General features: G+C 44.3%; 1 protein-coding gene across 3 annotated transcripts in view; it reads right to left on the bottom strand.

Moving 5' to 3' along the window:
- ARID1A (AT-rich interaction domain 1A) overlaps positions 1 to 16028 on the bottom strand; it is an 87578-nt gene that overhangs the window by 51601 nt on the left and 19949 nt on the right. For all 3 annotated transcript variants that reach the window (XM_075908744.1, XM_075908745.1, XM_006139147.4), the window contains 3 exons: positions 5255 to 5467; positions 3246 to 3707; positions 349 to 462 (listed from right to left, as the gene is read on the bottom strand). In XM_075908744.1, the coding sequence (XP_075764859.1) occupies positions 349 to 462; positions 3246 to 3707; positions 5255 to 5467 (789 nt within the window). The remainder of the gene's footprint in view (positions 1 to 348; positions 463 to 3245; positions 3708 to 5254; positions 5468 to 16028) is intronic.

Raw genomic sequence — 16028 nt, 5'->3', positions numbered from 1 at the left:
TCAAAACCAAAATCACCCAAACAAGTCACTGCACACCTACATTTTAAAAACCATAAAACCAGAGGCTGTCTTAAGAGTGATCAGTTCTCTTCAACAATTGGAGAACTAACATGAAAACATTAGCACGTCATATTTGAATAAATATTCAGGCCAGAGCTTTCAGGATTAAAAAAAAAAATTACCCTCAGCTCCATTACCTTTGTAAATTATATTTAATCTCCAGGAAGAAACCAGAAGCTACTAACTAAAGGCACAAAGCATAGGCAGCTTCTATGACTGCTTCATCTGGAATATTACCAGTATCTGGTTGCCCTCATACCCTCACTTACAGGCAGCCTCACCACTCACCGGCAGGCTGGAGGGCCTTGACTGAAGATTCAAGTTCATATCTTCTTGTCCTTTACTGGAAGCCATTGAGGGGGCAGATGATGCTTGGGACCCAAACGAGTCTTGAGATAACTCCTGAAACACAAAACACAGAAGTGAAATAGGGGTACAGCCCTGCAAATCCGTGGATATCTGCTTTATACCCATAGATATTTGCATCCGTGGATATGGATGCGGTTATCCGTGGGTCATTTTTGCAGATATGGAGGCGGATACAAATCCATGCACGGCTCTAACTGTGGGTTCCCCAGCAATCTGTTCGGGAGTATTCCAACAATAAGGAGGTAACAGTTTATGTAACATTTGATGGCATTTGTCCAAAACAAAGAAGGGGACCACATAAAGGAATTAAGTTAGCATCCGCTGCCTTTACACAGGATCAAGACTACTAATGGACAGCAAGAACAAGTGTCAGTATTACAAGGAATTTCAGCACTAAAATATTGACTTGTCTCTATTTTTCACAATACATACTACCAAAGAACCAAGATCTCTTGTAGGCACTTTCTCCTAACTTCTATATTTTTCCTCTGTCAATTATAGGAATCAATTAAATATATTAACAGACCTGGTTCAAAACACAGGACAGTTTTCTAAGAAGTTGTGTCAAGATTATTAATCTTTTTTACAAAAATTGTGAATGTTGAAGGTTTTCTGACAACTCAATGCGTTAGAATGGGGTAAATGCATTAGAACAGGTGTAGGCACCAAAGGGCCTCTGCAGGCCGGATCCAGCCTGCCAAGCGGGTTGATGTGGCCCACAGAGGCCCTGCAGCTCCTCTGCCCCCAGGCCAATCAGGGCCTAGGGACAGGGGAGTGCGCGGCACTTACAGTCAAACACTAGGGTTGACTCTAAGCACTGCATGCTGGAAGGCAGGGAGCAAGAGACTTTGTGCGCAACCCCCTGTCCCCCAGGCCAATCGGGGCCTGAGGGTGGGGGGGAAGCGCACAAAGTCTCCTCCCGCCCTGCAAGGGGCGCTGCGCTTCTGAGTGCTGCACGCTCCTTGTGGTACAGAGCCAGGGCAGGAGGAGACTTCGTGTGCTACCCCTCCCCCAGGCCCTGACTGACCTGGGAGAAGCAGGGAGCACACAAAGTCTTCCACCACCAGGGGCAGGGTGCCAAGAGAGAACCACCAGCTGTTCAGAACAGCTGGTAGTTCTCTTGGGGGGTGGGGGGTTGTCTGAGGGTGGGGAAGCACAGAAGTGTCTGGGTCCCACCCCTTCCACCTGAGGTCCCACCCCTTCTGGGGCAGCCCAGGGCCACTTCTAGAATTTCTGAGGTGGCCCCTGGTCAAAAATTGTTGCTAGCCCCTGCATAAGCATGTTAAGGCAGATGAAGATAATTTTACCTTTAACATAACCAGCTTTGCTCTCTGACACCACCCACCATTTTATGTTTGTGCTGGGTATTTCATTTCGTCCCAACTTTAGGGTTTTACATCTAAGGCTCAGCTCTTCCATCACTCTCTACATCCCCTACTACTCTGTCGTCTCCAGGTCACTTTTCAGACTGGGTCTAGTTTTCATTTGCTTCGTCTTCCAAACCTGGGGTCATCTGTAAACTGAAATAGTTTATGTGGAAAAGCCTCACCCAAGCTTTTAAGCAACAAAGTAGCCACTCAGGCTACGTCTACACTACAAGGTTTTTGTGCAAAAACCTGGGGAGCATCCATGCCTCAAGCACGTTTTTACGCAAGGAAATGGACAGTAAAATGACAGAACAGAGGGCTTTTTGCAGCGTAAATATACCTCCTTCTATGAAGCATAACTCCTTTTGTGCTACAGCTCTTGCGGAAAAAGGCAAGTATGGATACTCCACAGGGGTTTCTTGCACAAAAAGAGTCTAGCCGAAAAAGCACAGGTGCCCTGATGGCCATTCTGTGAATGGCCATCAGTGCTTTCTTGCGCAAGAGCATCCATGCACTGTGGATGCTCTCTTGCGCAAAAGAGATGCGCTTTGAGGTGTGGATGTGCTTTTGCAGAAGAACTCTTCCGCAAAAGACTTCTTGTGCAAAAACCCTGCAGTGTAGACATAGCCTCAAGGTGCAGAGATAGGCTTGTGACTTTCAGTGATCAAAAAAGCTCCAGATCTCTTGGGAGTCTTGCATTGGGATACAAAAGCAACAGGAAGCATGATCTCTTGAAGGTCTAGAAACTCTGACAAACATTGCAGCTCTGTGGACCACGTGGAGACATTGCACGAACCGCAGTTTCAAAGCCTTTCAAATGACAGGTCTTTTAGAATGGTACAGGCAGTCCCCGGGTTACGTACAAGATAGGGACTGTAGGTTTGTTCTTAAGTTGAATTTGTATGTAAGTCGGAACTGGTACATATTGTAGGGGAAACTCTAGCCAAACATTTCTCCATAGCTCAGTTTTATTCTCCCACACCTCACTTCCCTCATTCCTTTATTCTCAAGCTGAGGTGTCTGCTGAGAAAAGCCGCTCCGCGTCTCCCTGGTCTGCTTGGGGGGACGCTAGCTTCTCATCTCCCTGGTCTGCTGGGGGGAAGCAGCTAGTGCGGGGTTGCCTCACCCCGTTTGTAAGTAGGGATCCGATGTAAGTCGGATTCATGTAACCCGGGGACTGCCTGTATTGCCAATTAACAGTATTCACCAAGTACAAACAGTCGTTTCTGAACACTACTGTCTTGGTGACCTTCTCTACATAGTAGCCTACACTCTGAGCATTCAGTGGTCTCATTTCTCCATCACAGCCAAAGGGGAGACAGGTCTATGCCGACAGAGGGTGATCTGTTCATTAGTTTAATCATGGTTAACTAGGGGTTCAGTGATTTTAAAATGGGCAAATTCTGGTAGTTACCAACGGAAGGGGACAGTGAGCAGCAGAGGTGCTACCTGTGGAGGTGGAAAGCGTTGCTGGGAGTATGCAGATGGTGGCTGTTGCTGCGGCTGTGACTGAGGGTATGAAGAAGACTGCTGAGAAAGAGCAGAGGAGGCTGTTTGCGGAGTTTGTTGCTGCTGCTGGTAGGGTGACTGCGACTGCTGCTGGGAGTACGGAGGCTGGCTCTGTTGGTGTGGCTGGGCTGCTGGCGGCTGCTGGGGATATGGAGATGGGGACTGCTGATGGGGCGTCTGGGACTGCTGCTGTGAGTATGGAGGCTGGGACGATGGAAGCTGCGGAGGTTGAGACTGAGTCTGCTGTTGTTGATAAGAAGGTTGGGAGTGAGAGGTCTGGGATGGTGCTTGCTGCGAGTATGGCGACTGCTGTTGTTGGGGATGAGGACTTTGCTGGTTGTAATATGGAGTCTGGCTCTGCTGTCCGTATGCACTTGGGCCCTGCTGTCCATAAGGAGGAATCTACACAAGAAAAGTATAATTATGCAAGTTAGAAACAAATTCCACAAACAACTAGAATATGTAGGAGTTTCTGCAGACGACTCCTATGCAGCTTTGTTGGGCAATTAACTGGAAAGGTAATAGAAACGCTGCTTCCTAGATAAGTACCCCTCCAAGGAAACAGCAAAGCTGGTGGTATGCCAGATTTCCTCTGGAAATTACAGATCTTTAATATGGATCACAAGGATTTCATTGTGATGTCTATTAGCTCATCCTCATGTGTAAGTAAATCACCACAAAGAGTGAAGCCCCACTGTAAAGGCAGTCTTTTGAATTCTGCAAGGCATCATGAAGAGATGAAGTAGCAAGCCTCCCTGACCTGGAACTTTAAGTTATTCAGGAGTCGTTCTAGATCTATGTTGGTTTAAAGATTCATGTAGCTGCTATTTTAATCAATTAGCTGTCCTCCCTCTCTCCTCCCCCCCTATATTTGTGATACTAAATATCTATTGTCATCTCCCTGGAGAGCAAGATCATCACTGAACCCTGTCCATCACATAAGGAGTCATTGGTTTAAGTCCAACCACATCACAACACACAGTCTAAGCCCCAGTGGTCATCAACCAGTAGATCGGGATCTACTGGTAGATCTTGGAGCCTTTGACAGGGGATCCTGACAGGTTTGGCTGGGAGTCTGTCAAGTGCTGGCAATGTATCTGCCTGTCTCAGGACTGATGTGCTGCGCCGGCCCTCTGCCTTGGATTCCCCCCTTCCCTCCCTCCAAAAGCCTCTTGTTTGCTGTGCAGGGCACAGGAAGACGACAAGGGGGTGCTGATGTCAGAGTGCCCTTCCCCCCACCCTGTACCCCCATCTCCAAAGGCTGGGGGAGGAAGGGGCAGGAGAGAAGGCAGGGATGGAGAGAGTTTGCTGGATGCTTTTGGAAGTGGTGCAGGGCTAAAGTCGGGGTAAGCCTTCCATACGCCCCTGCACCACCACCCAGAAGCCACCTGTGCCCAGCTGGAGCCCACATTCCCAACCCTGGACCCAGACCTGAACCTCTCTGCATCCCAAACCCCTGCCCCTAGCCCTGACTCCCTCCCAGAGCCTGCACCCTGAACCTACACTTCAACTCCCTGCCCCAGGCTCAGCTCCAAACCCCTCCCACACTTCAAATCCTTTAGCCCAAGATCAGAATCTATATCTCCTCTCCCCCACACCCCAGCCCTCTGCCCGCAGACTGATACGCGTGAGGATGAGGGAGGGCGGATGGAGTAAGTAGGGGCAGGGCCTCGGAGAAGAGGCGGGAAAGAGGCAGGGCAATGGTGTTTGAGTTGGAGGTAGATCGTGGATTGCACTTAAATTCAAAACGTGATCTCGTGCTTACAAAGGCTGGAGACCATTGGTCTAAACAAATAACATTTTTACCTCAATAACAGAGGACGGTACATAGCAGAACTTGTTGAAGATGGTCCCATTATGGGAAACATATTTGAAGAGCTCACTCCTCTGCTAGTCAGAGAAGAATGGGCTGTGATGAGGCATGGAAGGTGTTTTATTTTTCGCTCTACCTGCTGTGCATATGAGATGCTGCCCATTGCACTCTGTGTCCTGCCTTGCATTCCCATGGGATATCTCTGGGGAGTCTGTGGCCCATATGGTTGTCCTGGATATCCATGGCCTTGCTGTGGCCCCGTCTGAGGTCCCTGCTGCTGTGTGTATGGGTTACTTCCTCCATATGGCTGAGGTCTCATCTTCCCCATTTGATCCATTGGGCTTGATGGCTGTGAAGAAAGTCAAAACACATGTAAAAACTATTATATTTGCATATACAATCCTTACTCCCATACAACCATAAAGAACTGGTAAGCAAGAAAGAGTGCTAAAAAATCTAAGCTGTAAGCTATCTTGCATCTCCTCAACTAATGAGCTATCAGCTCACAAAAATGCAGTAATACTCAAACACAGCAACACTTTCTGGAAGAGACGCAAGCACACAAGGCCGACAGACACTCCCTACAGCACTATCAGGCTCTGAAGAATCTTTTTACATTGTGTCATCTCTTATGAGGCCAGGAAAAAGGAAAGTCAGTTGATATATCCAACTGGGGAACTAAAGAACATTCATTTCACATGAAAAGTGGAAGGGTCTTTCCTCCCAGCAGGGAGTAGTTTAAACAGCATGTACACCACAAATAATTAAATCCTCTATAAAAGTTATGTTAATGCAACGCTATAGCTGAAAATTTAAGTGCAAAGAAGTCAAAATGTTCATGGCTCCCACAGCATCCCCCAGGCACTGATAGTTTCTTGCTTACCTCTGCTCGCAGAATGAGTAGGGCCTTTTGTGCATTTAGAAATTCAGCCGCACTGTTGCATTAATCCAGACATTTATTTCAGAGCATGGGTGCTACAAGTGCTCTCATCAATTCATGTGTAAAGTCACGTTTCTACTTTTTAATGTGTGTTTTACAAGTTTCTCGTGTAACTTTTGAAATGCGTACCTATTATTTCTAAATCAATTTTTTTCAACAATATAAAATGCCCCCCATTAGCTTTCAGAGCCATGCCTATGGAAAGAATGAGTTTTAGAACCAAGCATTTTTTTTTTGTTTTTAAATGATACCCAATCACACATGAACTTGCAGCAGCTCTTATAAAAAGAGACTAGTCATATTTATAGTCAAGGAAAATGATCTAAAGTCAGTCCCTCTTTGAATCCTCTCAGTTCCCCCATCCCCATCTGCTTCCATATGATAAAGTACAGGCCTTGGTCATCATTTTCTGAGTCCTGTATAACTCTTCTGTCCCCGCCTATCACCATACCTCCCCCTCCTCCTAATAATGCCAGCCTTTTGCATTAATATCAACGTTTTAAACTTCCAGCCACCACCATATGCTGTCTCCTAGGGCTTGTCTACACAACAGATGTTGGTATAAAACTTTGTCTGCTCGAGGGTAGGAATAAACCACACACACGGGTATAAGTTACAGTGACCTGAGCACCAATATGGACAATGCTATGTTGGTGGAAGAGATCCTCAGGGAAGCGGCTTTATTATTAAGCCAACGAGAGAGCTCTCAGCACAGAACATCTTCACCAGCTGGACTGCAGTGGTGCTGCTGGAGCACAGTGAGGGACCACCTAGGCTAGTGAGTGGGCTGTGTGAGTGGCCCTCCATCTTAGCAGGCTGTAAGATTGCTGTAACCAAGACAGTCTCCTGTGATAGAGTAGCTTTTCTAACTGTGCTTGCATACCAAGAATTTGCGGGGTGTGCTGACTGAACTGTAGCAGCACTTTGGACGCAGAAGGAGTACATCGTTCTCACAAGGTTGTGTGCAACTCACCTCACTTCATGTGCCCTTGCTTTAAGTACATGTCACTTTTGTAATACCAGTAGGAAAAAACTATGCAGACAAAAACCAGGAGAATGAGGCAACCCTGTGCGTGGGCTATGGTAAACAGTGTCTCTGGGGCCACAAAATTGCAATGGGCCACAGGCTGCCTAGCACTCCAGCAGTGTTTCTAGCATACACTTGTCCTTATGCACATCTCTCTCCTTCCTTTGATTACCTACAAGGCTAATGCCACTTTTCAAATCCCTTGTCAAAATCCACTTCTGCCATGACACCCACAGGAAATCAGTTGACTGCTACCAATAAACTTGAAGAGTGATGGGGAATAGTTTATATATAGCCCTTAAAAACAGGACTTAGTATTTCCACACTATGGTCATATCACCACCTTGGCCACTCAGACTAGGAGTACAGCATGTATCTTTAGACGGGAATCCTCCAGGTCAGTGCCTATCGATACTGAAAGCAGCCAGCATACTATGGATGCTTCCAGAAATAAAAAGCAAGTCTGATAGTTAAGTGGTTTATTTCTACAAACACACCATTCTAAACTGAGGCCCTTTAAATCAAAGTATGTATATGAAAGGAGTGTAAACTCTAATTCATCCCTGAGGAAAGGACAAAAACTTAATACACATCTCTGATGCTTGTAATCAGAGCAGGCTAAGAGTGCTGCAGCACACATCAGCAGTGGAATAGCAGCACGTGGCCCCTTCCTTCTAAGTCTTCCATTACATACAATCACCCCTTTCATTGACAATGCTAGGATAGTTAAAGCCCTCACACACTTGCTCTGTTTTTTCAAAAAGTGTACCATCAGGAATCCCTTTATGCAATTTAACCCACGTACTTCAAGAAAGGAAGAGCCAGGAATGAAATGCAGTGGTGGGGTGTATTGATCCAGAAGCCAGTCATCTCTTGCACACTGATGTTACAGAATAGCAGATGGAAAAGCCAAGAGGAAGTGATGCCTGTCCACTTGCAAGAACACTTCAGGATAAATAAGGAAATACCAAACCCTGACTGCAAGAGACTGAAGATTCTTCTCTGGACTGACACATGAGAAATCCTTCTGACAGGAAACCACAGGAGTGATTACTGTGATTGCACGTTAAAAGCCCAAGGCCCTGCCACGAAGATGTAATTGAGAGAAAAGTTTTGCTGCTCCTTGATCAGTGAAGTCCAGACCTTTTTGTTACACTCTTCTGCATTCTTAGAAAGAGAAGGTAACTTACTGTAACTGGAGGTTCTTCGCGGTGTGTGGTCCCTAGGTGGATTCCAAACAGAGGCGTGCATGGGCAACAGTTCCTAGTGTCCAATGACCCCACTAGGGACCATCACTCGCAGAGCACCAAAAAGAAACCAAAAGCAAGCTCAGAGGCTGTTACATGTTTGTGAACTCTGAGAGGATTACAGAGCTAGACAATTTTTGATCCAGTCATCAGCAAAATTTTCAAAAACCAAAGTTGCTCTACTCCAATGTACATCAAAATAAGTACTTGTATGCCAGAGATTAAAACCAGTCTTTGGGGGAAAAAAAAGTCACAACCCCAAAAAGCCCCCTTCCTCCCCCAAAAATAATCCATTCTCCTAGGCAAAGGGCTTGTAACACCAAGTTTCAGACCAGAGCAAGTTTACTGCCACGCTCTAATATTCCCCACCCCCAATCAGATTGTATAATGGGAAGCGCATAAAGGTACAGTTACCCTAAACACACCATGCTGGCTCTGCTACAACGGAGAGACAATTTTACAAAAGAGTAAAAATTGTCCTAAGCAGGGTAACAGAACAGCATGTGCTGGTCAAGATAAACGCTAGTTTCATACATACAAGCAGGATTGAACAGGGAAGTCTTTTTTACAGCTTCAAAGCAGGTGAAAGTGTTAAAAACACACACACCACACAATTCTACCAGAAAACATAATGAAAGAAGATCCCATTCCTTTCTAAAGGGTTGAGTTAATTCACTTACCAGACCAACATGAAACACACTATGAAAGAGGCCACAGAGCAAAGAACAAACTGACAGCCTCCACAGCCAGGCGAACACATAGTCCTTTGACTTATGACAGTATTACAAATATTTTTGGAGGGTAGGCAGGGGGGCACACAGAGAGAAAAGGGGGGGAAGAATTTCTCACTGAACACTAATTTTGCAGCATTTGAATTGGCTTCTCTCAGAGATCTGCCAGTGCTGGGATAAACCAGAAACAGTTTCAAAATTCTTACCTTGGATCTGAATTTATTTCTGATCAGATCTGTTGTCCATGTTTGTGAGGGGATGGAAAGAGGAGGAAATGATAAAAAAAAATAATAATAATAAAAAGCATCCCTGGCTGTTTAACCCAGAGAAGCCCTAATTGATTCCCACAGTAATTAACCTGCATTTTACCTCCAAGAGTGGTAGTTAAGGAAGTCGGCACTGCTATTTATAACTCATCTCAAATTGAGGGCAGACTGCCTAAAATCTAACACATCCCAGCTGTACTCCTGTTTGAACTGGGGCCAAGGGAATTTTTTAAAGCAATCTTGGCACTGAATGAATGACACCAACAGTATGAGAGAGCGTGTGGTTGTGTTGTGGTGACGTAGTAGTAGAGGTGGAATGGGAGGGGGGAGGGAGGCAATGTACTGTAATCCCTCTCTCATGCAAGCTTTCATTTCACAGGCCCCAACCCCACAGTCCCTGTACAGTGTACTGGGAACCACCCACTAAGAACCAAGCACAGGAAATGTCTTTTCCTGTGGAACCTTGAAGTGAGAAGCACATGGCTAATCTGCATAAAAAGCAAAGCCACACTGCCCCTGCCAGGAAGGTTAGTGCTCATAATCTCTGGCCATGAGGCTGGCTGCCTGTGAGGACTTGGACCTGTGCCCGATAACCCAGAAAGAGTGGAGAGAACAGATGGGTAAGGACCCCGGCAGAAAACAGCAGAGGTCACGTGATTCACCACATGGCCCTGCAAGCACAAACTATTGTTTGGCTGCTGTGCTCCTATACAAAGGCAGCAAGTCCATTTCCTGCAAATTCAGGGAGAAGCAGCAGCTGGTCACTGCTGCTTCTCCTATTGAATCCTACCATGCTCAAGCTAGTCAGAGGACAGGGACCACTAAGCCCCTGGGACCTGGAAGCCGCCAGACAGAAAAAAAGCTCTCACCAACAAAACACCGATTAACACTGTTTTTGCAAGCTCATAGATGCAGCTCTCGTCATCAATTCCCCATAGCAGAACCCAGATGGGATCTTATAGAACTGAAGAAAAGAAATTAGATTTCTGCTCAGAAGATTGTCCTCTTTTCCTGTGTGGCAAGGATTACACTGCTCAGGCACAAAGCCATAACCAGCCGTAGTTACTGGAGAAGCTGGAGAGCAAGCTGTCTGATGCTCACTCCATTAGTGCTGAATTAGTATTGGAGAGTACCAAGGAGACTATTCCTCTCCACTAGGAAACCTGTCTACAGAGGGTTGGTTTTTAGATATCAGGTTTAACTATTCAAACAAGACATGGGTGTAAGGTGAGCCATGCTCTCTGTAACTTTAAATACCTTGCTTCTAACTCAAGCCCACAAATTGTTCAAATAGAGTAGCAAACCAGTGACATAAGCATCACTGAAAGTGAAAACACCTACCATAGTGTGTTGAAGTGAACAGGATACAGGCTAAGCAACTTTACTCAACCATTTTCCAACACTTCCCACCTATACAGGGCACTGCAGCCCCACTGGCAAGTAAAGGAAAGTGACCCATAAATATGCTTTTCAATTCAGAATCATTGAGAATGTAAAGAGAACTTTGCTCTTGAATGCAGGGAGCTGAGAGGAGCCCAGACTCATTGACATCTACAAGAAGGTATGTCAACTGAGTATCTACATCATCTCAAAATCACGCAAGTCTTAAATGAAGAGACTGTAATGAACAGAAACTTGATTTCTGGCTCGTTTCTTAAACAAGATGACCAAGAGTCATCAAGTACTAATGGTCCCTAGGAATCTCAAACCTGGCAGATCCATTAAGGGCAGTGTGTCTAGCAAGATGTCATGTGAACCATAAGGATGAAGCATCAAGCCATACACAGCAAGCCCAGACTCTACAGAACTTTAAATGAAAATAAATAAGAAAAGGTACCGAGATCAACATTTTACAAGGATCAGTGAACCATAATAGGATGGACATTGGAAGAACCTCTCAGATACTCAACAGCTCATTGCATCCTGGATGGAGGTTAACGTAGCTCCATACAATGGCAGATATAGGGCAGGGCAAGCAGGTCGGCTGCCCCGGGCCCTGTACTCAGGGGCAGACTGGCCCGGCGGGATACCACACTTTAAATTCCCCGGCGCCGCGCACCGCATGGTGGAGGAGCGCATGCGTGGCATGCTGAAATGCCGTGCAACACAGGTGAGAGGAGATGCCCGGTGAGAGGGGCTCCGCGAAATTGTGCTGTCCTGGGCCCCACAAAACTCTCATCCGCCCCTGGCTCCATACACACATTCACAGGGCTTGACACAGAAGGGGTAGCTCCTTAGCTAGCATAAACTATCACAGCTCCATTGACACCAATAGAGCTCATCAGAGGACCTGCCCCAAGGAAGTAGAGGGCATTTTCTAACTTGGTAAAGAGAACAAACGAGAGTTAACATTCAGCAGGACCAAAGGCATTATGGTTCAGAGAACTCAACTTTCAGTGAGTACTTATTTGGCATTTGGTGTCTGCAAACCTTACCTGTGCAACCATTTTCATGGCACCACTAAATGGAACAAACTCTCCCCACAATGTGTAAAAATCAACTTCAGCTCTTTCACAACTAGTCTGCAACAAGTATAGGCTGAAAAGCTAGTGCACAGAACTAATGAATATTCTCATTCAAAAATAAACAGAGCTCACCTTCTATTCAGAAGCACTTTCATCTAATCTATTTAAGGTGGAGTTGTATGTATTAAGGTCAATATCCCAGTCTGAACTCACCCATCACCTTTTATAACCTTATGACGGAACAGTTTACCATATTTATAATTCATCCATTTTTACTTTTATCTTGATAAGCTTGTCCTTTCAAAAATTGGAGGTAATTGAAGGCTAGTAAAAACCCACTCCTCTGCCAATATATGTGTTACAAAAGAACAGAATTACAGAACCCTCGGAAGGAATTACATGAAGAAAAAGGCACTTGCAAGATATTCTCCTCTCCTGCTGCTATCAAGAATCATTCAACTCTCCCCCACATTTAGAATTAGGGCTTTTACAATGGGGGGGAAAGGAAGGGAAGAGATATTTCAAATGTATCAACAACCAGAAAGATCCAAGTCCATTCCAGTCAGGAACACTAGCAAGTTCCCTCTCTGATGAGAAAGAGCAAGAGTGCATTCTACACTGCATCCATAGCTCAAAATAAACTACACAATTTGAGCTATGCAAATTGTGTAGTTTATTTCAAAACCTGGCGCTGTCTACACAGCACTTATTTCTAAATAAATTGCTCTTCCGAAACGTCCCTTACTCCTCATGAAATGAGGTTTACAGGGACGTCAGAATAACGAGCCTGTTGAATTTCGAAATAATCGTCAAAAGACGTAGAATAGCTATTTTGGGATATCTCTGGTATCCTGAAATAGTGCTACAGTGTAGATGTAGCCCAACAGAAGCATGAACTCTCCCTTCCACATTCCACAGGGCTAGAAGAGACCTCATGAGGCAAGACCAAGTACTCCCAGGTCATCCCTGACAGATGTTTGCCTAACTTGACCTTAAAAACCTTGTCAGCGGGACAACCTCATTAGAAGCCTTTTCTAGTGCTTCACTCTCTGTATTGTTCGGAAAATTTTCTAACATTTAATTTAGATTTCCTTTGCTGTAGATTACATCTTGTCCTACTTTCAGTGGACATGAAGAACAATTGATCACCAACCTCTTTAGAGCAACCCTTAACACATTTGAAGAGAAAACAGATCACTCTCCCTTACCTACTGTCTTTTCTCCAGAATAAACATGCCTATGTTTCTTAAACCTTTCCTTATAGGTCAAGTTTTCAAAATCTTACACCATTTTGTTGCTCTCATCTGGACTCTTCAATTTAGAGACATCTTGTCTAAAGTGTGATGCCTAGTGCTAGATCCAGTACTCCAGATGAGACCTCACCAGTGCCAAGTAAAACAGGACAATTACTTCCCACCTTTTACATAAAAACACTCCTTTTAACACAAGATTTTGCAGTATATCACTAATTTCAGGAACAGGCCTGTCCACACACCCCAGATGAGCCATACTAAACACTGCTGTTTCTACTATCCCACAGTTTCAACTAGTCTGGGCAGGGATTTTGTTTGCAGAACAGGCCATTACAGAAGAACGACCTCATGGAAGAGGTACGCAGAAGCTGAACTTTCTTTGCAAGTGTTCTAATTAAAACATGTATAAAAAAAATAACCAGGACAGGCACATACACACAATGACTGGCCAAGTACAGTTTTTGTAAAGATGTGTCTCATACGAGAGCAAACTCAAAAGAAATATCCCTTTTAAAATGGTGCCAAGACCACATAAATGTCTGCTGAATGGACCGCTGAGTCCTCTTCAGAAGGCAGTCTGTTCAGAGCACACAAAAGAATCACCTTTCACAAAATGTGCTAGCTATATAAATATTAGAAGGTGGCACAAGAAGAGAATCTTTTTTATGCTCTGCAGGTATCAAAAGATGGAGGCTAAAAAATTAACTACTATTGTGAATTAAGGCAAGATATGTTACATCAGCAAATAGGGGTGTCATACAACAAGCAGGCTTACCAAGAGGACCCTAGTTTCATAAAAGCTCAAGTAGCTAATCTAAGACAGTCCACAATTATCAGGAAATCCTCAGCAACAGTAGATGAACTTTTTCAGAAGCCAGAGTTTTTCCAAATCACCTCTCCTCTTTCTGGCCTGTGACTTTTAAATCCTTTCTACCAAAGCCACCAAATCCTACTTATCAAAGTTTCCCTGTTCAGCAAGTTATTCTCCATGACAGATGACCATTGCATTTATCACTCCAAAGTTATTAGGTATTTTATACAGTCCTCCACTTCCATACTATCTGAAAGATTGCCATAGAGGCTATATGTTTCAGTAACCTACAGCATTTACACGGAGATGGACTCAGAGACTGGTCTACCTGGAAATAGTCATGTGTTATTAAGGCAAAGTGTGTTGCAAGGGAGCTAGCAAAAGAGATTTATAGTGTATCTAGCAGTTCAAGAGGGGAGTGAGAAAGGCACTCCTGCGTTTTTAAGCTAAGTCAGTGCTTATAAAGATGCCAGTCAGGCTCAACCTTGCTAATACTAGTTGTGCGAATCTGGGCGTCTACTATGCCGCTTGCAAAAAAAAAAAAAAAAAAAATACAAGAACCATGACACACAACTAGAGGAGGTAAAAGCTCCTTTTGCTGGTCCAACATAGCCCTTTGTTACAGAATCCAAAACCCATGTCTGAAGACATTGAACAAACAAACCCATGATGCCTCCATCCAGGTAACAAAAATGACTTTTTATATTTTGCGCATTCATCAAGTTTTGCTAGGGTGTCAGTACAGCAAATTTTAAATCCAAGGTGTTTCAAAATAGTCAAAAAGTGATCAAATAAGCCTGCCCCCACAGAATTCCAGTTTGTTGCATAGGGAGAAAAATCAGAAGCTAAAGTTTCCTTGCAGTGTTCTCAACAATACTGGCTACAGAGGATAAAGGGACATGTGTTGTGCATGTCTGACCTATACCATGCCTGGTCAGATGAAATAAAACAGTAGGTTCTTTTTGCCACCTCCCTCTCTTACCTAGAGATGTATATAGAGTGGTTTAAAGTAGTAAAAAATAGAAATTTGATAGTAGTTATATGGCTTTTGGCAAGGTAGACATCAAATTCTGCTCATAAATTTAGTCAGTCAGTCCGCGCAGGAGCTCAGCAAAAAGCTTTATGGAACAGACACAATCACCAGTCAACCTGTTGCCAGATGCTCCTTCTAGGTATGGGTGTATTGTGGCATTTTGGTAGCACACTCGCATATGTACTAGAAGAGGTAGAAGATCAAATGTTGATCAAGTCTGGTAACAAGACATGAAAATAAATCCCTTGAAACAAGTACAAAAACCCACAACACAGACCAGGAGAAAATAGCCACAATGCAAGTGAAAAGCCCAACTATCTTCCAGATACCAGAATGCAGGACAATGTAGCACTTTAAAGACTAACAAGATGGTTTATTAGATGATGAGCTTTCGTGGGCCAGACCCACTTCCTCAGATCAAATAGTGGAAGAAAATAGTCACAACCATATATACCAAAGGATACAATTAAAAAAAATGAACAAATATCCTTTGGTATATATGGTTGTGACTATTTTCTTCCACTATTTGATCTGAGGAAGTGGGTCTGGCCCACGAAAGCTCATCATCTAATAAACCATCTTGTTAGTCTTTAAAGTGCTACATTGTCCTGCATTTTGCTTCAACTACCCCAGACTAACACGGCTACATCTCTATCACTATTCCAGATACCAGTGCTACTCAGTGATGGGATTCAGAACAGCTGAACAGTCTAAGCCATTCTGATCATTCACAAGCCAGTATTCTCAGTAAGCATCATTAAAACTTCAAAATAGCTTCAAAACTGACTAATAAGTCTATTCAGACAACTGTAGCCAGCAATGAACTTTCAGTCACCATTAGCCATCTGGTTCCCTAAAACCCTGCTCTTCATCCCAAATGAGCAATGCAGACTCCAGACACAGCAGGGCATCCTCAGCTACCCAACAGTGCTGGCATTCAATCTGTGCTCTAAAACATTAGACCCGAGGGAAGTCCCTGCAACAGAGGATTCCAGGATTCAAAGCAAAATTTGTTTTATTAAAAAGCCCTTTATACATGGAAATGTGACAGGGTCCAACTTCTGTCGGATTCTCAGATAAATCACTTTTTCCTTTCTGTAGAGATCTTTTTCTGCTGCAGGTGCGGTTGCAAAGCAA

The sequence above is a fragment of the Pelodiscus sinensis genome, chromosome 25 (genome assembly GCF_049634645.1).
Source record: "Pelodiscus sinensis isolate JC-2024 chromosome 25, ASM4963464v1, whole genome shotgun sequence".
Taxonomy (NCBI): domain Eukaryota; kingdom Metazoa; phylum Chordata; order Testudines; family Trionychidae; genus Pelodiscus; species Pelodiscus sinensis.
This window is presented reverse-complemented; position numbering and strand designations above follow the sequence as displayed.